The sequence below is a fragment of the Carettochelys insculpta genome, chromosome 11 (genome assembly GCF_033958435.1).
Source record: "Carettochelys insculpta isolate YL-2023 chromosome 11, ASM3395843v1, whole genome shotgun sequence".
Lineage (NCBI taxonomy): Eukaryota > Metazoa > Chordata > Testudines > Carettochelyidae > Carettochelys > Carettochelys insculpta.
Window position 1 is genome coordinate 7,194,689 of NC_134147.1, and position 26,335 is coordinate 7,221,023.

A 26,335-nucleotide genomic window follows, 5' to 3' on the forward strand; every position below is an offset into this window, starting at 1 on the left:
GGGGTTCTTATATCTGTTTTACCTCATAGTACTTAAATACTGATGCTAATTTAGCACTTAAGCTCCAATTTCTTAAAATTCCAGAAATACCCCAAGTTTCTTGGTGACCTTAACTTGAGATCATCCGCCTTTGACTGTACCCTGTGTGTAACTTTTTCGAGGCCATCTCTGGTAAAGGTCACGGGGAAAACACCATTATGTGACCTTTACTCAAATTAGAGTAAGGCCATCACATCTTTCCAGTCAGAGGTAGGTGGGAAAAGCTTGAACACCAGTTGATATCAGAAAGTGACACAGACAGCAAAGATTGACACAAATTACTCAATACTACTAGTTTGACCTTAACTTTTCCTATAAACAGGGGAAAAGAAATATTCTAGAAAAAGCCCCTCTTGCTGGGTCTTACTGGCAAGTTACTTGCGTTACTGCTGAGAAGAAACATAGGCCTCCCATGAGCCTAAGTTAGCTATAATGGCTTCTTGACATGTGGATATAGAAAAGCAAAGCCTTAAACAAATTACTATAATCAGGCTACAATTAAGCTAGCAGAGGCTAGTTTACCAACTGGCAGAATAACAAGTATGACTGAGCAGATATGTAGGCTCTAAAGATGTATATTTTTAGTCTATTTATAAAAATAATAACCCAAAATAACCCTCATTTGTAAGTTACAAATTGCACTCCAGTACCTGTATAAGATGAACTGAAAAGTCTTATTTCTTTCGTTGATCATTTTTACAATGTGCATATTTATAATAAAGAGTAACAGAGTGAGAACTGTACACTTTGTATTCTTAGCTGAAACTGAAGTCAATACTTAAACTGTGGAAAAACATCCATAAATGTTTAATAAATTTCATTTTGTATTCTATTAAAGAATGCAACTAATCACAATTTTTAATTTAATTTATTAGGCAACAGATGCCCAGTTTCTCACAGAAGCGTCAGTACAGCAGTCAGAGACAGTCTTTCCACCCCATCCTGGGGAGAAGACCCCGAGGGGTGCCCCTCTGGGATGTAGCTTTCCCCCTCCTCAACCTGGCTGCCTTCCAGCTCTCTCTTCCCCTAGCCTCTCACTGCCGTCCCCCGATTCAAAAACCAGCTCGGCTCCTCCCTCCTCTTTGTTCAGAGCAGAGGTGTTACCTGCCAGTTGTAGCCCCAGGGTCAACCTTAGCCACTGGGAGCTATTCTGCTTGTCTCTCACATCCAGCCTGAGTCTCACATTTGCACTCCCCCCACTCCATCACAAGCACTAATTCAAATACACTTTAAATTAGAATAGAAATGTTAATAAGACCAGCAAAAGCAGGGTATACACCATTTCTGTCTCCTTTATGTAGCATACAAAAATTTAAACAGATTGTTTTTGGCAGTCGAAAAAGGGGACAAAGGGTATCTACTTATTAACCACCTTAGAAATATTTGGAATGTCGAATCTCAACTACACGGTTTATACTGACGGTATCTGTGAAATGGAATGGTAGCATTCACAAGTCTGTTCAACGACCAGAAATGGATAAATCTTAAATAAATTAAATCATTTTAAGTGTCTGAGTTAAGACAAAGGTTACCAAACAAAATTTTAAACAGTTCAAACAAACACTCCTTTAAAGTTTCACTTCTTTGACATCTGATGTCCTAGTCCTACAAAGGGTTCCAGAGCATACAACACAAAATTAACAGCATCCAATGAAAAATTATAACCTAACATTAGACTTAAACAGGTATTGCACAATACCAAAAATATTACAACTTACCTTCTGATTCGCAAGCCCTCTTCATTGTCTGGCAAGAAAAACTCAAAGGATTTGTACGTTTTCACCAAATCTCGACGGTACTGTCCAACATTAAATTCTGTTGAAGAGAGTCACAGTTAGTTGGGAATAATAATCCTGCAAGTAACTAGAATTTTAAAATAATCACGTTTAATGACAGTTCTGAAACAAATTCATCTCCAGCAACAGAACAGTCTAGTTTGTAACAATTCAGCAAAGCTAGTTACATTTCTCACTTCAGTAAAGAAAAGCCTTGTGGATAAAGAACAAGCTCAAATGTGAAAAAATATATATTCTATTTCATATTCCTGTGCACACATTTGACAAATCACTTCATATTTCTGTGCCTCAGTTTTCCCAGTATTAAAATGCATTAAATTACTTCCCTCCTCAGAGATTTTGTGAATTAATTCACATCTATAAAGCACTTCCAATATTTTTTTTAACTTCCACATATTGTTTTAATGCAACTCTATTTCTATAGCACATAATCTCCAAATACATTAACTATTAGATAAACAGAAAAGAGTTATGTGTGGGAATCAGTCATCCTAGATTCAGGCTAACCTCACTTTACCTTGTTCTTTCCTGTACTGTATTATGTGAACATAACCTATTTCTTTATCTGCAGTCTATTTTAGAGAGTTGGTTTGTTTGAGCAGCTGGGGGCCATAAAAGTGATAAGCAAAAAAAAACCAAAACCCCACAACACCTCACTGATGTGTTCCCAACTGTATGAAGGCCTTACGCAACACGAGGGTTTGGTTGTGCCAGGAAAATGGGATGTGCCTGGAATGGATTGCTTTACACAAAACCAAACAGGAGAAAGACAGACTAACCAAATCAAGTACCGTCCCCAAAACTGACATAACTGAGTGAATGTTGAGAGACTGAACCAAAATGAGCCAGAAAAATAGGATGAACTTAGAATAGGACTACTCCTCAATAAAATTTCCAGAAAAGAGATAAAATGGATGTTTTGGCATATCTAAATCAATGTTTAAGGTTTGAAAAGTGAAAGAAAATGTTATTGGAAACCAAATTGACTACAGAGAATGATAAGAGTTGATAAGAAAAAAACCACACTTTGTGAAATTCTCCTTTTAAAAAGTTTACTAAAACTTAAACTGATAATTTTAACAATACCTATTTGAAAGAAATGTGAAATAAAAGCTAGTTTAATAAAATAAATATTTTTTAAAAAAATACAATCATTTAAATAAAGCATGTACATTTCCTTTTATTTTTTTAAAATCATTAAGGGCCTGACCAATGCCCGGTAAATCTTCTAGTATGCTATAAGTAGTAATAGGTGCATTTGCCATTCTGCAAAACCTATGCATTAAAAATATATAGAAGGACACAAAGCACGCAGTATTTATTGTATATATACTGAATAAAATGCATCACTAACCAAAGGGGAATTGTCCTGTGTCTGGACTAAGGTCTATGCCAGCTGGAGTGTCACAGCATAGGTGATCCAGCAATAACTTAGCTAACAAAATAAAAGGAATTTTATCATAATTAGGTTCATAAAATAGGACTGAGTGCAGCAACTAATGTTTAACTTCTCTTGTGTTTATGGTTTTCTTTGCTGTATCATGACAATGTTGTTTAAACTAATCTTGATTGAACATTTTGAGGAAATGCCCATGACCATTCCTGAAGCATCTGTTACTTGCCAGTCTTCATTCCAGAAGATGACTAATAAATTAGGGCAAATTAATTACTGAGCTCTTGTTCAGATTGTCCTGACAACAGCATAAAAATGTGTGCTGAAAAGGGCCACAAACTAGTTAATCCTGGACAAAACATACTGTTGATCTTTAACAGTAGTTTCAATAAATTATCTAGTCCAGCCCATAAAACTTTAGTAACCAAGAGAATGGTGTGTCTTCATGACAATTTCCACACAAATGAGTCATGATGCCACCATGAAACTTTTAAGGACCGTAAAGAAAAATATGCATAAGAAGGAAAGGAACTTTAAGAAACACACCTCTTCTTCATGTCTAAGACCTTTAAAATTCAGGTCTACCAAAAAAAGTAATTTTGCAAAATTAACAATACATTAAATTCTTCCTAAAAGAAAACAAATCTATTTTGCTTCTCCCCTTTCCTTGTGATTAATATATATTCAATAAAGAAATATCACAGAAGCCACCTAATTTGGCACCTTGTGCTCCAAATGTGATACATAAATTTAGGATCATCCAAAGGAGCCTAAGGAAACTTCACTGAAATTCAATTTGAGTATTTAGCTCCCTTAGGCTACTAGGATTTGATTTGATCAGAGAGAATAAAAGCAGGTGTTAGTCAAATTATTTGTAAATAATTCTCTTTAAGAGAACCTCAGGCTATTTGTCTCATTGTTCTTACAATTTCCTTCAACATGAGCCACTCATCTAACAGCTGGATTTTTGATAATCTAATAATTTTAATACCCCTATCAAAGGCTATAAAATCTTACTATACTGAGTACATTCTCTTATTTTTCAATTATATTAAAAAGCCTCAGGGTGAAAAGAATTCGAGACCAGATATTTATTACACAAAGTTCATCTATATTAACCCACTACGAACAGGCAAGTGGTTCTCAGACTTCATTGCACTGCAACTCCCTTCTCCCAACAAATGTTATGTGAGGGAGGAGAGGTAGATAGGGACTTGGTGAAAGAGTGGAGTGGGATCTAGGGCTGAGCAAGAACTGACCAGCCCTTGGAAGCCTGTGTCTGTGAATGAGACCTGAAATATACTCCCCAGGTCTTGGGCATGGGCATTATCTTATGGAATGTCCTAGGGAAGATATACTATGTAGATGCTAATTTTGTTTACAAGTGGCTTCCGGAACAGAGATGGGTGGGGGGGAAGAGGGGGAGAGAGAAAGAGAAAGAGAGAGACTGAGCAACAGGAGAGTTCTCACCCTGCTTTGGGCTCTGATAAGCAATATTGTTTGACACAGAGGTCCTCCCTCAGAACTAGACAACAACTTTGGTCTGAGATTCCTATAAGGCGTCAATGTCTCATTTCATGAGCGATGCATGTGTATTTAAAAAACAAAGCAGGTTATACTTTAAAAGGCATCCAGAATCTGAATCAGTGATTTTTCCTTCAGAGTGGAAACCAAACTGCAAGGCCCTGAATTTTTTGTTACCACTTAACACAGAGAGGACACAGGTGTTAGAACTGACAATAATATTTTGGAAATGTTATATATACACCCGTTTCACCAGGACACTGTGGCACCTATCAATCATCAATGTGGTACATGCCATCTCCATAATCATCTACTTGCTGCAAATAATGTCAGAGATTTATTTATAAAATTATAAAAATTTGACAAGCCCCACCCTAAATTGGAAGGTCTTAAAGTTAATCAGTGGCTTATAGCCCAGAATATACTTTCCATATTTCATACTCTTCCTTCAAAAAAAAACAAAAAAAAACAGTAGAGTGTCTGATCTCAACATACACTGTCAGAAGTTTCACCTCTCTCATTGGCTATGCTGTTTAATTGTATTACCAATGTTACCTATAGTATTTGTATAGCCCCCATTACTGCAGCAAGGCCCTGAGTTTTCACATTTACGAATGTATTTATGCTCTCAAACTCCTGTGAGGTAGGAAAGTACTAATATTGCATTTTATGGATGGAGATACAAGACACAATATGTCGCAGAAGATACTGAATCCAGATCACCCAAGTGCTGGGTTAGCCCACTGAACCCTGAACCATTCCCTTCAATCAAAATGCAAGTGTAAAATCCCTAAAGAACTCTTCAGAACCACCAATGATTGGTTAAGTCTTCCGAACTGTAGATATATAGTCGTCTCTAAAGATGCGGAGTCCCTGCCAACTCCACAAATAAACTATTACCTACTGCCCTTTATCCAGGCTCTTGAAGTGTTTTACCACTATTATCCAGTGAGCAGCAGTGAAGTAGATACTACCAAACCTATTTTATGTAACAAGGATAAAGAACAGCATAGAGTAGTTAAGAGTTTGCTCAAAGGTCACATAAGGAGATAACTAACAGTAAAGATAGCAACTGGCTCCAGAAGCTGGTTCAGACCCGTCTAATCAACAAGATCTCTTCTCAGATACCAAAACAAGTTGCATCTGAGTAAGCAGGTTTTACCCACAAAAGCTTATATCCAAATAAAATTGTTAGTCTGTGAGGTTCCACGGGGCTTCTCACTGTTCTTGCAAATACAGACCAACACAGCTACCCCCCCGTGAGACTTGAAAACAAGTTAGTTAACTGTAAAAGCCAGCACACAGAATATAAATGCAGGAAGTTCATTCAGAAATCTGTCTAGGAAAAGGGAAAAAGTTATCAGACAGAATGCTAATAATTTATTCCATTTAAATTTCATCCACTGTAACTATACACCAAGTGAAGTACTTTGACAAGTGTTCGAAGAAACAACAGGGAAGTACATTTCAAAAAACTCTAACAATCCTCAAAGAAACCTTGTGATGTAAACAAAAGTGTAACCTTTTGTAACAGCAACAAAGGGTCCTGTGGCACCTTATAGACTAACAGAAAAGTTTTGAGCACGAGCTTTCGTGAGCACAGACTCACTTCATCAGATGCTGGTCTTGGAAATCAAGATTTCCAAGACCAGCATCTGATGAAGTGAGTCTGTGCTCACGAAAGCTCATGCTCAAATCTTTTCTGTTAGTCTATAAGGTGACACAGGACCCTTCGTTGCTGTTACAGATCCAGAATAACACGGCTACCCCTCCGATACATAACCTTTCGTAGGCACCCCAATCCAGTTTAAGTAGCGTGTCAATTTCTTGGAGATGTAGGTTTTCCCTCTGGCTGGAAGGCCCACCATGACAATCAGGGTAGGGCAATTGGTCATACAAACTGAAAGAAAGAAAAAGAAGAGGTTTACAATTAATGTGATACCAAGCAAAGGCTCAAATAACACTAAGAAATTATGGAATGTAAACCCCTAAGAAAGTGACTGGTCAGACAGGTCATGCACTCAGTGTTATTCCATTACAGCATTCCATTTGCACTACTTTCAAAGATTATCCTAGCAAGTACAGTGCAAATACACTGTGTTCTAACTTGTGCATCGTTTGCAGTGACAGTCAGTGGGAGCAATGCAACTCTGGACATTTATTAGTGCTACGTGGATAACAAACACAAATGTTACGCATCTGCATTCATGTTAAACAACAAGCATAAAAGCATAAAAACATATATATGCTATGATGCCTTCTACTTCAGTTCTACACTTACACTGAAAGGATGAAGATATTGGTCTCATTTTTAAAACCTTCAAGCTTTTTAACTAGGGATTAGTTAATTAGTTAAACCAAATCAGTGTGGGTGAGGGGCTGAGGGACAGCTCCCCTGCCACATATAGGTTCTGCTTTGGCCATGCTAGAGCAATCCCACATGGAAGTAACCCCCCGCCTGTGGCAGGTGGAGGGCTGCTCCAGCACCCCCCATTTAACCATAACCCATAAGCCTGGTTTGTTTTGGATGACGCTTACTAGTTAACTGGCTAAACGTTAAATCCCTATTTTTAATGTTCATAAAATGAAAGACTTCAGCCCTGTCAATCACCTTTTTTTCCTTTTTTTGAGGTGGAAATGAAATAAACATGACTGCTGCTGTTTTATACATCCTGGCATTCCTCATCATAACAAAACAGCACTTCTGTTCTCTCCATACACCACTGATATCATGCAAAGGTTGCTAAAAGCCAACTATGCTTCCAGGAAAATGGATGAATCAGTATTCAATCTAAAAGTTTAAAATTCTATGTCATTCTAGGACTCCAGAAGGATATGTGTAAAAGCTTAGTACCACTTTTTTGGTAGCAACATATCTGCATGCAAACTTTGAAATTGTTGTCAATGTCTTCTGGTACATTTTTCGTCTCTTTAAATTTTGAAAGCAGTAATTCCAAATAGCAAGGAAGGCAGCACAGAAATGGAAAAAATGCAATATTTACTCTGTTGTCAGCTTTTATCTCAAGCTCCCTGAAGAGTCCCAGATATGAGAGATAATTGCCAGAAAAAATTAAAGTGATTCAACATCCAAGAGATGGGTTCACAATTTGCGGATTTCATTTGGAATACTGAACAGTTATCCAGAGAAAGCAACGGAATACAAGAAGTATGAACTAACAATAAGCAGGCAATTTGGATGCATCTGATTTGCTCAGAAAATTCACAATGCTTCTTCATTCAACATACTCTGTATAGGGCCTTACTGAACAAAGCTTCCAAACTTTAGCACAATATATATGGCTAATATATATGACTTCAGAATTAATCTTTCAATAAACTCTGACATTTGCCTCAGGCGAGCAATGCAAATTCAGTCTTCTTCCCACAGAAGTCATATCACTGAACAGTTGTAATATGTCATTACAATGGATATCACTTTCTGTATTGCTGACCTACCAGAAACTTCTATGGCACATCTACGGAAGTACAAGCATGCCTAGCTGGGGTGTAAATCAAGAGCATTCCAACATACTGTTCACTGTACACAGAAATCCTGCTCAAGTACATTAAGAGTTCTATAGTGTGAAAATGCACTTGAGAACTTCTAGTGCACATCAGTAGCATACCATGGGCAGCTAGTACATGACAGACTGGATCACCGTGCATTTACATCTTGGCTTAGTGCACAGCTAGTGCTCACGTAAAAATGCCCCTAGTCGTCATATTGCAGACCTACACGCTGTTCAGAACCATGCTGCACTATTACAGGTTGCACTTCTCAAATCTGGTACCCACTCATCTGGCAACATGTGTGCTCCAGCATCCCCAGATGTTTCAGGATGAGAGAGTACCAGGTAGGGGTGGTGCAGGAGCCCCGCCTGCCCTGCAGGGCTGGGAGCCTGAGCTTCCCTGCCTGCCCCATTTGAGTTCAGCAGAAACAAAAAGATTTCTTTTTCTCCCTGCCTAACAAAACAAAACAAATATGAGAAAAAAAAGTATACTCATAATTTTCAGGGTGGGGGGAAGAGGGAGTGAGGAAGAGAAGGTTACATTTTTCTGAGACCATATCTAAAAAAGTAATGAAAAAATAGGAGAACTTCTTGGAACGTTTCAACTATATACAAAAAGGAGGTAGAAGTTTTCACATAATTTCAGATACAGCTTCCTCTCCTAACCAAGTACAATGCACAGAGAAGCATCCCTGCATGTGTTCATTTGGTGCCAGTGATCCAAAGGGCAAGGTACAATTTAAGAAATTCCACCATGCCAGTGTGGATTGCTAAAGATTTAAACTATTTTTTAAAAATAACCGAAACCTCCCTGTTTTCACGTCTCCCTGATGAACAATGTCACTTGGTGTTGGAAGATGATCTTTGTTCCCTTTTCTGTTTTCTGACAGCTAGATGACATCTTCCCTCCTGGGCTTTAATGTCTTTCAATTTAATTAAGAGACAAGAAATAAAAAGTTGATCTGATTAATTTAGATGGCCTGTGCTCTTTAATTATTAGTGCACCCAGGAAAAATGAGGAAGGAAAGAGGGATGGGAAATAGGTAATGCTGTTTTAAAATCCCAAACTTTAAAACTGACTTTACAACAAAAATGTTTAAAGAGGAAGTTGTAATATTACAACTAAAACACAATGTGAGCTTTACTTCTGTATTACAGCTGTGATTACCAGAACTGCAACCAATGCATTCACGGTATGCTGAGTCTACAATAATTCTCGCTGCCAAGAGAAAAATATACTACAAGGTTATTCTAAATAGAACCCGACATTTCTTGAACACTATAATACCTCACTATATTCACTGCCATTCTACTGGCAACAGAAATCTGCAGTGCTTCAATCCACTACTTGATGACTGTACTGCATACTTTACTGTCTTGTTTTAGCAATATACGTAATGCATACAAGCAAATAAGATTTTTTAAACCAAATAAATACAAGTTTATAAAAGTAATCATACCAAAAAAGGTATTGTGCATTCACCCTATCAAATCATTTTCCTGCTACCAAGAACAAACATTGTCATACGGCCAAACATTGTAACACAACTGGGAAAATCAAATGTAGTTTGTTATCCTGATAAAAATGGGATTATATGAACATCCTCTTACTCCACAGTAAAATTTTGGTTAGATTCTGTAAGAATTTTGGAAAAGGAAAAGAAATAGATCCCCTAAGAAGTAAAGTTAGTATTTTCTAGTCTTTAAAAAGCAATAGTGAGCATAAAGGAGTTAATACGCCTGAAGACTCAGGAAAACCAAGTGATGTTTTTATTACTTACCTCTTGCACTATTTCCCAATAGATGTGTTCATGCTTTGTCAATATTTTGACATCAGACTGGAATATTTAACAAGAGATCTTGTGAAATTTAAGACAGTAACTTACTTAATGTTACGCACTGCCTAAAAATTACATTTCACTTACATGAAACTGTTCCTCTCCTTCCATATACTGAAAACTGGTTACTAATTTCTCATTCTACAGGTTGAACCTCTCTCGTCCAACACCCTCAGTACCTGACTGGTGGAGAATTTTCTAGACCATAGGAGATCAGTATTGTCTAGCACATTACCAACACTTTCACTGCTTACTGGTCTCTAAGAAGACATTTGCGCTAAATTACAGCTAAATAACAGCACAGAACACTGAGAGCTAGGACTGGTGGCTGTAAACCAACTTTATGTGACCATGGGAAACCTGGCCACACCCATAAGTGGCCCTCAGGATAACTAAAATCATGCTGGATTACAGATGTTGCCAGACGAGTCTACCGGATTCGAGAGGTTCAACCTGCATTTGGCATTTAAATCACCTTTTATGGTCACCATTCAAACAGAAATATTAGAATATCAAGACTTTAAAAAACTTCAAGAACCTTCCTGTTACCATCAATGAGCTTTGTATCAAGCTCTTAGTCTCTGAAATTAAAGCAGTATCTGGATTAGAAAGGCCCACATCAGCCTCTAACTGGAATACAAACAGCCACAGAGGTGAAACAGCTCTTTTTTAAACCCTTGTACTCTGGGTGTACCATACCTCCTTTAAAAAAAAAAAAGGTAGATCATGTTCATTTTGAATCAAAAAAACAGCCCAAATGTAACCCTGGCCTGATTCTCTGCCAATATAGCACCTGCATCATTAAGAAAAGCGCTCAGAAAAGAAACTGAAAATTTGAAGTATCCTGCAGGGTAGGAGATAAAACAGTGATGCAGGAGGAGGAGGCAGGGCAAGGCCCCAGAGGTAGAGGGTGACATGGGGTGGCAGCCTGGGGGTTAGGCGGGGGTGGGGGGGGGAGATAAGCCTGGAGGACAGCTGGGGGGGCCACACAGAGGGGTAAAATGGGGGGTAAGTTTCAGGGGGTCAGCTCAGGGTCACACAGGGGTGCAAACCAGGGGGGACTCAAGAGCCACAAGGGAGGAGGGAGGGTGCTCAGCTGCTGCAGGGGGGGTTGGGCCTCCCAGGGGCATTTAAGCTGCCAGGGGGCTGTTTGGGGCCCTCAGGGGGTGGTTAAGCCACTGGGTGGCGGCTCGGGCCCAGTGCAAGGCAGTTTGGGCCCCACATGGGCTGTGTGAGGGGGATCAGTTAAGCCAACGGGAGGCTATTGGGAGCTATTTGGGCCCCCCCTGGGGTGGTTAAACTGGCAGAGGAAAGCTCAGGCACTGTGGTGGGCTGCTTGGGCCCTGCATGAGGGGTCTCTTTGGGTTGTCTGTGGGGGGCAGTTAAGCCACCAGGGGACCATTTGGGCCCGCTGGGGGGGGTGGGGGGAGGGTTAAGCTGCCAGGGGGAAGCTTGGGCCCTGAGTTCCGCTACCTCTTTTTCTAGGAAAAAAGCACTGACAAAAAGTATGGTTCAACATTATTTATTAAAGACCTTCTCATATTCACATGCATTGTGGATCTTGAATTATTGAATTTTTTACTGAACTGGAAAAAATGGCTCTTCTCACTGTTTTGGTTGCTGACTCCTGCGCTACTCTAAAGCCTCTCTCTCTCCCCAACAGAAGTTGGTCCAGTAAAGGAAATTACCTCACCAACCTTACCTCATCAATACCTTGGTCATCTAACATTTTTTACTACTGTAACCTTCCCTTCTCTAAGCTAACTGCCTCTCACTACTTCCTTTTCCCTCCTCTCACCTATCCAAAATATTGCTGTAGTCATCTTTTTCTACAGCTGCTCTGTCCAAAATCATCCCCTTCTCATCAATTAAGCTCCTTCATGGTGTTATACAAATAATGGTACATATAGGCCCTACAAGCTTTTGAAGTAAGTTCTCCAAGAGAGCAGCCATGTCTGTCCTTATGTGTTTGAAAGTAATCTATATTAACAGTGCTATATATGAAACTCAAAATTTAAAAAGTCATTTAATTTGTCAAACTATCTTTAATAACAACTGATACATACAGTTCCAGGAAAATCTATGTTTTTTAATTACAAAAAATGAGGCCTTCACTTGTCATCTTCATTCTACATCCTAAAGTGTTCAATCTTCTATTTTTCGCCAACGAAAAGTGTTTAGCTTTAGTATGTTTTCTATTCTTAATTCAATCTCAGATTTGGATTTGAAACCTTAGATGCACAACATTTAAAGCAACCTGACAGCTGGAACCAAAAATAGCTTTGGTCTAGGCCAATGACAGACCTATCCACTTGCACCCAAAGTTACGGAATTCTTTCAAAACATATTACTGTAAAGGCTATGTAAGGATGTAAATAAAACTGATATGTAGTTGACTTTTGTTGAGTTTTATTTCTTTACTTCAGCTACGGCACCATTTCAAAACAACTTTTTTTTCACTTTACCTTAGTGAGGTCAATATGCTTTTTAAAAGCCCTGTATTTTCACACCATGCTGTCTCAGATGGTACTTTGTCATGCTTTTGACTAGCATAAAATTATACCAATTTTTGTTCCTGCTGGATTATCATATTCAAGGCAAAAACTAAAACAGTAGTGTTTCCGGTGTTCTAATTTCTCCTTGGGTATGTCTACACTTTTGGGGGGTAAGGGGGCTTCAAAGTCGCGCGGATACTTAGAAATGCCCATGGCTACACAGCATGCCAGCACTTCGAAGTTGCCATGGGGAGAATTAGCCTAACGAAGTGCTGCATATTCATCGCAGCTCTTCATTAGTATTCTCCAATCAGGCTGATTACCATGCCCCCTTTGAAGAAAGGGGCAAGTGTAGACATAGCCCTTGTCTAGTGAGATACCCAGTATGCTTTCTTCCAACTCCAATAAGATTACTAAAGGTAACTGCATGCAAGATATACACTACCCATTTATCCGGTCTCAAAGTCTAAGAAAGTCCCATTAACCATCAGAAGAGAAAAGCTACTTTAGAAATGTATGAGGAAGCAAAAAGAAAGACAAGGAAAAGATAAAAGTAATTTAAAGGGATACCAACAAGACAAAATAACTAAATTTTTACCCCAACTGCCACTTTCAATAAATTCAACTGAACCAACATTCTTTATAGTTTCCTTTCATCACATATCTCACTTTCTTTGTTTTCATTCTAAACAACTTAGCCAATAAGACAATCCTGTGTGTAACCTTGATGTTAATCACTACATTCTGACACTCTTCCACGTACACAGCAGCACACATACTCTGTGAACACAAAAATGGGGGGGGAGGGGGAGGAGGAAGAAGAGGACTGGGCAGTTACACAGGAATCATTATCATATCCTGCCTGCACCATAAAACAAGAGATTTACAATCTATTTACAGGAAAAAGTCCTTATCTGTCAAATGGTGGGACACATGCAACACTCAGCAAAATTAACTCTGAGTATTAACAATGTTGTATGTAGACAAAGATTACATTTAGACCCTGCTAAATCGCTCACCAGTTTTAATTACACAACTGTGAATGAACACGAGGCTAATATAAAATCTTCTGATTTCATGCCTTAGCACAGCATGAGTTTGGTTCTTAACAACACTTAAAGGAGTGAAAGTTTTCATTGCAAATATAGTATCAGAGAGATAGCGGTGTTAGTCTGTATCTTCGAGAACAACAAGAAGTCCTGTGGCACTTTACAGACTAACAGATATTTTGGAGCATAAGCTTTCGTGGGCAAAGACCTGCTCATGCATCTGATGAAGTGGGTCTTTGCCCACGAAAGCTCATGCTCCAAAATATCTGTTAGTCTATACGGTGCCACAGGACTTCTTGTTGTTCCCATTACAAACATACACTTTTTAATTAATGTAATCCTTTACATGCATAATTAGGATTTCTAAATACTTATTTTTAAAAATAAAACCTCAATTTACATCACTTAAAAATACAAAGGGGTAGCAATGTTAGTCAGTACCTTCATAAACAACAAACAAGCATATTTTCTTCTGTTCATGCACAGTTTTCCAGATAGGCCTACTTTTTTTAAACAGCATTCTTTAACTGACAACAAGCAGTCCTGCAGTACCTTAAAGACCTTATTAGATTTCGTGGGTCTTACCTTAGCTCATGACCTAATAAATTGGTTAGTCCTTAAGGTGCTACAGGATTGCTTGTTATCAGTTTAAAAAAATACAGTCAAAAATGTAGGCCCCATCTGGAAAAACACGTATGAACACAAGAAAATATTTTAAGAAGTCATATAATTTATTTCTAATATCATTTATATGTTGAAAAGCCTCCCCCATTTAAACATGTCGATGTGGAAGAGTAAAAGAAATTTATCAAGAAACAGGAGAGTCTAATAACAGTTAAAGGTATAAGCTGATACTTACAACTATCAGAGGCCATTTATTTTTGTTGAGAAAATTCATGAAGATTACCAGTTCACAGATTTCTAATACACATTTTATTGCCTGCACATAATTTTAGTGACTTCAGGCCTTTAACTGGTTAAAAACTGCCACTATAATAAATTATCATCTGTTGAAAATAGAGTATCACTTCTGCTAAATTAAGTCCTTCAGTGTTTTTGCAGTAGTAGTTATATTTAAGTACCTTTGCATCTTCCATATTCTACTGCTTTTACACGTTTAAAAAAAAATGAGAGATTTCATACACATACATCAGTTTCACAGTCTATCTGATAAATCAATCTTTATCAGCATTTTTAATGGATGGACCAAACTGATATTTTAGATCACGTGAACATGATCATGGATATTTGCTGTATATGTCCACAACAGCTGTAGTCCATCCACTACTGAATTAAATATTGCTGAAACCCTTTGCCCCAATAAGATTCTCATGGCTTAAGCTTGGTAAGAGTTTTAATTCAACAGACAAAAGTTTGTGTGATAAAAACTCTTACAAAACTGACTACAACGTTGCAAAACCTGAAACCAGAAGTCTTAATGTCCAATAACACAGTTGGCTGTACCTCAAAAAAATCATGTAAGAGAGTGAGTTAAACATTTCACATTTAAAAATTAACAAAATTTAGAATCTTTTAAAGGCACCTGAAACACGTAGGATCATTAAACTCCTTTGGAAAAACTTAGCTTTGGCCCAGCAAGGTACAACTCCATCAACGTCACTTAATCAGTTCTGTTTGTACCAGCTCTGGGTTCAGCCCACTGCTTTAAGACATGTTGCTGTTAAAACAAACCTACAAAAAGCCTACCAAGTGAAAATTTATACACTATTGTTTTTATTTAACAGATTTGGTTTTGATGCAGATAAATCCCTCAAAAAGCCTTAACTACAGCTTTGTAAAAAGAAAAAAATGCATCCTGTGCTGAGCTAAAAATGATTTATGACATAGTAAGTTAAAGAGACAGGAACTAGAAGGAAAACAAATAAGATCTACTACAGTCTAGCAGAAAGGGAACAGTGTTTTAAATAAATGTAAGGGCCCTTTTTTGATTTACATTCCTTTCTTAGGGTTACTGAGATCCATGAGTTAATTAATAAATAAATAAAAATATTAATTTTCTTAACATCTTAATTTTACTTAGTTAGGATGAAGTAAAAGTTATCAACACCACTAGCATGCCTCCTTCCAACTAGCATTCATTTACAGCATTCTTGGGAGAGTGACATCAGAGGGATTTTTGTAAGTTTTAAATACAAACTATTTAGATCTGGCCTATATTATTAAAACTACCACATTGTCGTACTGTAGTATTGTGTATGGTCCAATCATGCAACAGTAGATGGAACCAAATCAAACTGACCTGAATTACTAAAGGTTTGTCTTTACTATGTGAAAGATCAAATGCGCCTGCGTTGATCTTCCAGGGTTCAATTTTACATGTCTAGTAGTTCGATTTTATGCGTCCCTACCTGGGGTCAACAGTCGACCCCTTTACTCCTCAACGTCACGAGGAGTAAGGAAGGTCAGTGTCAGAGTTTCTCCCATTAACCTCTATCTGTGAGGACATCCAGGTAAGTCGATGCTAGCCACGTAACTGCCATAGCAAGAACTGCATAACTACAATTAACTTTATAGGCTAGTGTAGACCTAGCCTAAGTCATCCTGCAGACAGGTGAAATTCAAATGTATAGAAAGGTTCCAGAATGTAATTTGGTCCCATCTACACAAGATCAGCAATTGACAAGGACTAACATATTGTAACCAAGGCCCACAACACACTACTATAGTATAAATGGGACCTTAACAATGAAAGCTGGAGAATTCCAAAGCTAACCATGTGCTCTTAAAATGTAAAAAGCTCAAGACGCCTCTGGATATTATTCATGTTACTGATTCTATAAGCAATAGCATAGCAAAAAGTGCAAAGTACACAGTCTCCAGATTTGCACTTCAAGTCCCACAACTACACCTCAGGGAAAGAGCCATACCACAAAACAGAGAGAACTTCCAGATGCATCACCTTATGCTTCCTAAAAGAAGAAAAATGACAGGTGTGATTCAGAGATTTTTTTTCTCCATTTCTCAACAGGTCAAGTATAGCTTACAATCAGAAATTTGAAGATAGCGCCATGCTGACGCTCACCATCAAAATTTTACCGGCCTCAGCTACCATAATGTCTCTCAATTCATACGCCCTATCTCCTGCTGTCTCCATTTCTAAATCCCTTGCCCAATCAATTCCATTGCTGTTGCCCTTCCCACAAGCCCCTCTCTCATGCTTGCCCTGTGCCCCACATACTCATTCCAGCAACTCTGAGGCTATGTCTACACTACAGCAATCTGTCAACAGAAGTCACTATGGGAAGAGATCTTCCAGCAAAACTTCTGTCGACAGATTATATCCACACACAAAAACAGATCAAAGAGCAATCCACTCCGTGGACACAGAGCAGCCAGACTGCCTGGCCACGCTCTCAACAGTACAGCCAACCTGAAGCTCAGCAAAGAGGGCTGCCAGGTGAACTGGAAGTCTTGTATGTTGACAAAAGCCCGCCCCCCCACATCTACATGGCTTTTTTGTTGACCAAAACTGCTGAAAAAAGTATAATTCCTCATTGTGGAATAGCAGAACACTGTCGGAAGTGCTGAGTTTTGTCACCAAAGTGCATTTTGCATGTAGACGCTCTGCAAATTTTGTTAACAAAACCCAGGTTTCGTCAGCAAAACGGCCTAGCGTAGACATAGCCTTGCGCTCCTACCCCCATCTCATCTTCCTGAGCAAGTCTTGGTCTGCCCTCCCACTTCCAACTCACCTCTTCCATGCATCTTCCCCACCCTCTGTCTTCACTGAGTCCCGTGCAGCTCCCATGGCCCACCCATCCCATCGCCATCTGCCATCTCACCTGCACTGTCCCAACTCCTGGTTTGCTCAAGACAGTTATCCCTTCCCCTAATTTCTCCCCTAAACGACCCTCTCTCCTGTATCTTGAGTCACCCCTTGCACAGTCCCAGTCTACTTTGTCCCCCAAAATATGCACGGCTCCCCCAAGGTCTCTCAGTTACCCCGTACTGCTACATATTGTGTTGTACACACCCACGCCCCTGCTTAGCTCCCTCCGCTGCCTTTCTGCTGCAGGCAGCCTGCACCGTCTCCCCCAGGCGCTGCCCAACCCCTCGCCACCCGCTGCACCCTCAGCCCCTTTGTGCCTCCGGCTCACACACACACACCCCTCCCCCGCACCACCCGCTTCTCTTTGTTTCCCCCGGCCCGAGTCACGACGCGGCTCGCCCCTGCCCTCGGCGGCGCTCACCCCCGCGCTGGGCGCTGTGCTTGGCCGGCAGCCCATTGTTGTAGGGCTCCCAGATCTTCTGCAGCGGGTTCTGCGTGAGCTCCCGGGCCGGCGACGCAGCCATCCTCGCACGGGGCCCCGATCCGCCGGCGACAGCTGCAAGAAAGCCGGGCGCGCTGCAGCGCTGGCAGCTGCCGCGAGCGGGGGGCGGCTGCGGCTCCGCCTCCTCGGGCCAGCGAGAGCCGGAACAAGGAGCCGCGCCGCTACTGAGGAGCTAGCGCGCCCCCAGCGCCGGAGTGGCGCAGCGCAGGGGAGGCGAGCGGGCCCCGGGCTGCCCCCCGCACACCCCGTCCCGGAGCGCCCAGCCCGCGGGGGGCGACACTCGAGTTCTTTGTTGCTGCATTTAGGACGGTTCAGTGAGCAGCGAATACTTCGAAGCCAAACTCGACCCCCTCCCCCACAGTCGGGTTAAGGGGGACGGGCGGGGGGGCGGGAGAGTTACTAGGTGGAATTAACCTACAGCGACCCACCCCAGCGTGTTTTGCAATCCTGCTGCTGCTCGCTGCTCCCAGGCCAGTGCTCCCACGGGGCATGTATTTCTTCTGTATTAACCAAAGTGATTTTAAAACCCCACCTTCTGCACAGTGGACACAGATCTCTAATTTTACTTCAGGTTTACAGGCTGCCAAGGGCTGTGTCTCCACTACAGACACCTGTGGACAGGAGTTACTGTTGGAAGATGCCCTCCCACTAACCTTCTGTTAACAAATTGCAGCCAGGCAGCAAAGTAGATCAAAGAAGTGATCCGCTCTGTTGCCAGACAACAGTGGGACTGCCCAGCCCCTCTCTCCACAGATTGGCCACATGGAAACACAGCAGAAAGAGCTGTGACCCAGAAGCCACATGGTCACAGAATACTAGGACTGGAAGGGACCTTGAGAGGTCATCGTGTCCAGCCCCCTGCCATCAGGGCAGGACCAAGTATTGTCTAGACCGTCCCTAATAGACATTTATCTCACCTGATCTTAAATATCTCCAGAGATGGAGATTCCACACCCTCACTAGGCAATTTATTCCAGTGTATGACCACCCTGACAAAAACTTTTTCTAATGTCCAACCTAAACCTCCTGTGCTGCAGTTTAAGCCCATTGCTTCTTGTTCTGTCCTCAGAGACCAAGAAGAACAAGTTTTCTCCCTCCTCCTCATGACATCCCTTTAGGTACCTGAAAACTGCTATCCTGTCTCCCCTCTATCTTCTTTTTTCCAAACTAAACAAGCCCAATTCTTTCAGCCTTTCTTCATAGGTGGTGCTCTCTAAACCTTTGATCATTCTTGTTGCTCTTTTCTGGACCCTTTCCAATTTCTCCCCATCTTTCTTGAAATGCGGTGCCATAACTGGACACCATACTCCAACTGAGGCCTAACCAGCACAGAGTAGAGCGGAAGAATGACTCCTCCTGTCTTGTTCACAACACACCTGTTGAGTGCATCCCAGAATCATGTTTGCACTTTTTTTTCTTTTTTGCAACAGCTTCACACTGTTGACTCATATTTAGCCTGTGGTCCGCTATAACCCATTGATCCCTTTCTGCCATACTCCCTCCTAGACAGTTGCTTCCCATTCTGTATGTGTGAAACTGATTGATCCTTCCTGAGTGGAGCACTTTGCATTTGTCTTTATTAAATTTCATCCTGTTTACCTCAGACCATTACTCCAATTTGTCCAGATCATTTTGAATTTTGACTCTATCCTCCAAAGCAGTTGCAACCTCTCCTAGCTTGGTATCATTTGCAAACTTAATAAGCATATTTTCTATGCCAATATCTAAATTGTTGATGAAGATATTGAACAAAACTGTCCCCAAAACAGACCCCTGTGGAACCGCAGTTGTTATACCTTTCCAGCAGGATTGAGAACCATTAATAACTATGCTCTGAGTACGGTTATCCAGCCCGTTTTGCACCCGCCTTATTGTAGCCCCATCTACGTTGCATTTGCCTAGTTTATTGATAAGAACATCATGCGAGACTGTATCAAATGCCTTACTAAAGTCTAGGTATACCACATCCACCATTTCTCCCTTATCCACAAGGCTTGTTATCCTATCAAAGAAAGCCATCAGATTGGTTTGACATGGTTTGTTCTTTACAAATCCATGTTGGCACTTCCCTATCACCTTACCACGTTCCAAGTGTTTGCAGATGACTTCCTTAATTACACTCATCCCTCACTATACGAGTACAATTGGTTCCTAACTTTTTGCTTGTAGATGAAAACTCATAAGAGGGACACTAAATTCCCATTAAAAAACAGGTAAAAGTCTCTGATTGGTTCCAAGTGCTCGGAGTGGCAGCAGGTGGCACTGCTTTTGAAAGGTAAGTGAACCTGGGGTTGTGGAGGGTTAAAGGCTGGGGGCAGTTTGGGGACATGAGTGGGAGGGAGAGTTAAAACATGGTGGTGGGTTGGGTTCATGGGGGGGAGGGGTTCAGGCTGCTGCAGGTTGGGTCTGTGGGGCTGGCGGGGGGGAAGGGAGGATGTAAGGCTGCGACGGTTTTGGTCTGCGGGGCTGGCGCCTTGAAGTTGCTGCGGTACGGGGGGCAGGGGTTGAGTTGCTGTGGTACAGGTGCGCAGGGAGGGGTGGGGGGGTTAGGTTTTGGTAGTTTGGGTGTGCAGGGCAGGTGGCGGGGGGGAGGTTTAAGTTGCGGCGGTTTGGCGTCTGCGGGGCTGGCGAGCGCTGAGGCTGCAACGGGTTGGAGCCATGGGGAGGGTGTAAGACTCTTATTAGCAGGGAGAATTCACTCACAGTGGCTACGTCTACACGTGCAGCCAACATCGAAATAGTCTATTTTGATGAATAACGTCTACACGTCCTCCAGGGCCAGCAACGTCGATGTTCAACTTTGACGTTGCTCAGCCCAACATCGAAATAGGCGCAGCGAGGGAACGTCTACACGTCAAAGTAGCACACATCGAAATAGGGATGCCAGGCACAGCTGCAGACAGGGTCACAGGGCGGACTCAACAGCAAGCCGCTCCCTTAAAGGGCCCCTCCCAGACACAGTTGCACTAAACAACACAAGATACACAGAGCTGACAACTGGTTGCAGACCCTGTGCCTGCAGCATAGATCCCCAGCTGCCGCAGAAGCAGCCAGAAGCCCTGGGCTAAGGGCTGCTGCCCACGGTGACCATAGAGCCCCGCAGGGGCTGGAGAGAGAGCATCTCTCAACCCCCCAGCTGATGGCCGCCATGGAGGACCCAGCAATTTCGACGTTGCGGGACGCGGATCGTCTACACAGTCCCTACTTCGACGTTGAACGTCGAAGTAGGGCGCTATTCCTATCTCCTCATGAGGTTAGCGACTTCGACGTCTCACCGCCTAACGTCGAAGTTGGTGCCGCTACTTCGAAGTAGCGTGCACGTGTAGACGCAGCTTGAGTGAACTAGGGGAGGTATATGTGTCCCTCGTTTAAGCGAGTACTCGTCAATAAAGTACTCTAATGATGGATGAGTATACATGTTCCATTATCTATCCTGGCACAAAAGTTAAACTGACTGGTCTGTAGTTTCCTGAGTTGTTCTTATTCCCCTTTTTATAGATGGGCACTATATTTTCCTTTTTCCAGTCTTCTGGAATCTCTCCTGACTCCCGTGACTTTCCAAAGATGACACCAAAAGGTTCAGATACCTCCTCTATCAGCTCCTTGAGTATTCTAGGATGCATTTCATCAGGCCCTGGTGACTTGCAGACATCTAACTTTTCTAAGTGATTTTTCACACACACACACCCTTTTTTTCTTTATTTTGTCTTCTAAAGCTACCCCTTTCCCACTAGCATTCACTACGTTAGGCATTCCTTCTTCAGACTTCTTGGTGAAGACCAAAACAAAGAAGTCATTAAGCATCTCTGCCATTTCCAAGTTCCCTGTTACTGTTTCTCCCTCCTCACTGAGCAATGAGCCTACCCTATTCTTGGTCTCTCTCTTGCTTCTAATGTATTTATAAAAAGTCTTCTTGTTTCCCTTTATGCCTGTTGCTAGTTTGAGCTCATTTTGTGCCTTTGCCTGTCTAATCTTGCCCCTGCATTCCTGTGGTGTTTGACTATATTCATCCTTTGTAATTTGTCCTAGTTTCCATTTTCTATATGATTCCTTTTTTTATTTTGAGACCATGCAAGATCTCCTGGTTAAGCCAAAGCAGTCTTTTGCCCTATCTTCTGTCTTTACTACACAGCAGAATAGCTTGCTTTTGGGCCCTTAATAATGTCCCTTTGAAAATCTGCCAACTCTCCTCAGTTGTTTTCCCCTCAGTCTTGCTTCCCATGAGACCTTACCTACCAGCTCTCTGAGTTTACCAAAATCTGCCTTCCTGAAATCCATTGTCTCTATTTTGCTGGTCACCTTTCTACCATTCCTTAACATTGTGAATTCTATGATTTCATGATCCCATTCAGCATCTATACAGCTTTTTTGTCAACAGATTCTGTCGAGACAAGCATTCTGCCTCATGAGGGAGAGGCAGAAGGCTATCCGCAGAAGTGCCACATTCTGTTGATTTACTGTCAACAGAATGCATTTTTAGTGTGAATGCTCCATATGTCTGTCACCAAAACTGGCTTTTTGTGCACAAAACTCTCTAGTGTAGACACAGCTAATTTGTCTGCGCTTGGGGTTGACCTAACTGCATCCATGTAGTCAACTTCAGTCTGTTTTCCGGATGTACGGGGAACAACTGAGAAACTGTTGAAGCTTAATTGTGCCACACTAAACTGAATTTGACCAGACAGCATTCCCTATTATCTACTACACATTTTAGAACTTGTTTGATAGGAAACTCCTCTTAAACAGTAAGAGCTAGGACCACCAAATTCAGTATACAGCTTCCTCTTATCATAATTCAATGGCACATAAGGGTTTGGTTTTGAAAGAAAATGGGATGTGTCTGGAATGGGATTGCTTCTCACAAAACCAAACAGAGAAGAGACAATCAAGTATGGTCCTTAAAACTGATACAACTGAATGAATGTTGAAAAAGACTAAATCAAGAGATCAAAAAAAATAAGAGGAACCTGAAATACGATTGCTTCTCCATAAATCTTACAGAAAAGAGATCAAATGGAGAAATCTGGAATGGTATTCTCTTTTGCCATAGCTGAATCAATGCCTAAGATTTGAGAAGTAGGAGAAAGTGTTATTGAAAACCAAATTGGCTATAGCCCTTTTTTTCTAAAGCAGTGAATGATAAGAGTTTATAGGGATGAAGAAAAACACATTTAATGGAATTCCCATTTTAAAAAGTTTACTAAAAAAGTTAAATGGACAAATTTTAATTGTCCTTTTTAAAAAAAATCTGAAATAAAAATTAGCTTCATAAAAATAACATGTATTTTTGAAAATACAATCATTTAAATAAAGCATGTAGACCTTCCTTCTATTTTCCAAAACAAATAAATAAATAAATGAGTTAAGGACTTTAGCAAAACCAGTAAATCTGCTAGTGCTATATAAATTAGACCAGAGTGTGTCCCTATAGCATTACATACATTTTTACAGTTTGCAGAGCTATTCCACACTTCCTTGACAATCAAGCTTTTTAAACGTGTCTCAAACTGGACATCCAAAAATAGAGGCACCAAACCTGCCCCCCCGCCTTTTTTTTTTTTTTTAAAAGCACCTTGGGTAAGGGAGGAGCAAACACTTATTACAGAGCTAGTCAAGAGCTAATTCTCCACCACACTTTTTCATATTCATTACTCTGGTGAGCTTACAAGCTAGCTTTTCTTACTTGCACTGTTCTGAAAAATAAGTCAGGTTTGACCATATGATCAAAAAAGGCCTCCCCTCCTATGAGCTAATCCTGCACTGTAAATTACCTTAATCACTGACACAAAGAGGGACAAGTCTTATTTGATTTGTAATGCACAAGGAGATGCCAACCATGCTCTGCTCAATTCTGGAGTACAGTTTGGATTGTCTATGTAAACTGCCAAATGTTTTTTTGGCCATAGTTAAGGGTCAGCCACACTTGATCTAAAGATTCAAGCATTGCTCATTTTTCAAGCTTCTTTTGAATGCTCACAAACAAGGATTCAGCAAGACACATTTAGCTCTCGGATTTATACTAAGATAAAATGGCCGTGTTTTAAAAAAATATGCACACGTTTCTGCTTCATTCTGAGAGAATAATACATTTGAATTACACTTCCTATGAAGCTCTATACTAGGCAAGAGGCTCTTGTTACTGTTTAATGCTCCTTCTTCCTCCATCATCACAGCCTCACACTGTCCTGAGGCTGACAAAAAAAAAGCTAGACTGTGAGGAAGAGGCAATAAAAATAAAAATTTGTTTTATGTATATTTAATTGAGAGAGAGAGAGAGAGAGAGTGTGCACATCTAAAGCAAAAGAAAGTTTGAACAATAAAGGGACAAAGATATGAACACAACATTATTATCTGCATCCTGAGTAACAATATGGTAATTTGGTAGTTATGGTAGTCAGACTGTGGCCAATTAAAATAAGATTGCAGTGTACTGCTGCCATTAACAACATGCAAAGTGTTATACACAAACATGAGGTGTTCTCATTTTCTGCAAATGGACTTACATGTAGACGAATCTCTCTCTGCTATATTGCATATCAACTTCTACACCTCAGAATATTCTTGAAAGACATATTAAAAATACTTCACGTTGGCAGTATACTAACAGTTACAAAATTATTTCTCATCAATATTTCTTCAAATATGTAAATATCCTCTATAATAAAGGCTAAAACTATTCTGAGAGGTTATTTTTAGAAGGGACATTACACACTGAATACATCTTGTTTTCATAAAACTTTACATTTAAGGAAAAATTTAAGGTCATACAAACAGTGCACAAAAATCAAGCAAATAGAGTTGTATAGAAACATCTACAAAGGTTTCTATGCTGGTGCTAAATCACTAGAAGAGAGCAGTGGAAGGATTCTTGGGGGCAGGGGAGCAGCACTGTTCATGTGCCCCCTCCCTGCCCATGCCCCTCTCCTCCGGCCCCTGCTCCGCCCTTTCCCCTCCCTACCCCAGCTCAGCCATGCTATGCCCTGCCCTCTCCCTGTCTCTGCTGTGCCCTCTGCCTCTTCCTGTGGAAGCCCTGCATCACTTCTGGTGACTGCAAGCAAGGAAGCTTACGCTGCTCTCAAGCCATGCCTTCGGGGCAGCGGGGGTGGGGGGGGAGAACGACACACGACTGCCTTCACATGATGCTGAGGGAGGGGTGCATGCGTTGCCTACGCTAAACTCTGGCATTTTCATTATTTGAAACTCAGTATTTCAAACGTAACAGAGAGAAAGCCGTGCTAGTCTATATGCTATAAAAACAAAAAAGCAGTCTTTAAAGTGCTACTGGACTAACAAAATAATTTATTAGGTGATGAGTTTTCATGCGACAGACCCACTTCTTCCAATCATAGCCATACCAGAACAGACTCAGTATTTAAGGCACAGAGAAGCAAAAATAGTAATCAAGGCTGATAAGTCAGAAAAATATGCCATCACGGGCCAACAATGCCCAGATGCTTTGTATCTTGGGCAGACTTCAAACTCTTAGACAAAGAATTAATGGGCATAAAACAAACATAAAAACACTCCTGAGTCACAAACCTGTCAGCCAGCACCTTAAGGGAGTGGGCCATTCTGTTGATGACCTGAAAGTCTGCATTTTACTGAAGAGGAAGGGTGCAGGGTCTGAGAAGCAGGGTGCAAGAGTGGGCTGGGGTAGGTTTGTGGGGTTTGGATGGGAAATAGGGAGTACAAGGCTAGGGCATGGGGGTCTATGAGGGAGGCTGCAGGAGGATGGGATGGGTCTGTGGAGGAGAGAGTGTGCAGGAGCAGGGTGGAACAGGACTGGGAGTGGGGTAGGGTTCAGGAGAAGGCTAGAGTTGGAGTGCAGGGTCTAGGCGGGAGGTGCAGGTGTGAGATGACAATGGGGAGGTCAAGGCAGGACATGGAGGTGCCTACCTGGCACAGCTCCAGTGGGAGGGAGGGGCACCGATGGCTCTGCATAGCCATCCAGGGGCAGGCCCTGTCCTCCACCACTCCAACTGGCCTAGATTCCTGGCCAATGGGAGTGATGGGGTGCAGCCTTCAATCAGTGCAGGGGACAAAGCCTCCTTGCAATGCCATTCTAGTACATTGCTTATGGGTAAGATGCCAATCATGGCTTGCTTTGGTCTGGCCCACCAGACTTGGGTCTCCCTCCCCACAGAGTGCTGGCTCCCTGCTGCTGAGGAGATGGGGGGGTAGGAGCCCCAAGCCTCATGGGCCAGATCCAAGGAAGCTGCAGGTGGGAACCCGCCTCCAGGTTGTAGATCCCTCACCCTGGTCTACATGCTCTGGTCCTGCCATGAGTGCAGGGGACTGGACTTGACCTTGCAAGGTTCTTTCCAATTCTATGATTCTTACATAATCACAAAACTGGGGCACTAAGGGGAAAAAAAAAACTATACATCACAAGACCCACAA

General features: G+C 41.3%; 1 protein-coding gene across 8 annotated transcripts in view; it reads right to left on the bottom strand.

Annotated features, from left to right (window-relative positions):
* PFKFB4 (6-phosphofructo-2-kinase/fructose-2,6-biphosphatase 4) overlaps nt 1-26,335 on the bottom strand; it is a 95,483-nt gene that overhangs the window by 39,646 nt on the left and 29,502 nt on the right. For 3 of the 8 annotated variants that reach the window (XM_075005699.1, XM_075005697.1, XM_075005695.1), the window contains 2 exons: nt 6,536-6,652; nt 1,758-1,854 (listed from right to left, as the gene is read on the bottom strand). In XM_075005699.1, the coding sequence (XP_074861800.1) occupies nt 1,758-1,854; nt 6,536-6,647 (209 nt within the window). In that variant the 5' untranslated portion in view covers nt 6,648-6,652. Of the gene's footprint in view, nt 1-1,757; nt 1,855-3,189; nt 3,320-6,535; nt 6,653-16,531; nt 16,574-17,854; nt 18,083-26,335 lie in introns of those variants that run through there. The other 5 variants (XR_012647008.1, XM_075005696.1, XM_075005700.1 and 2 more) reach the window with 4 other exon arrangements.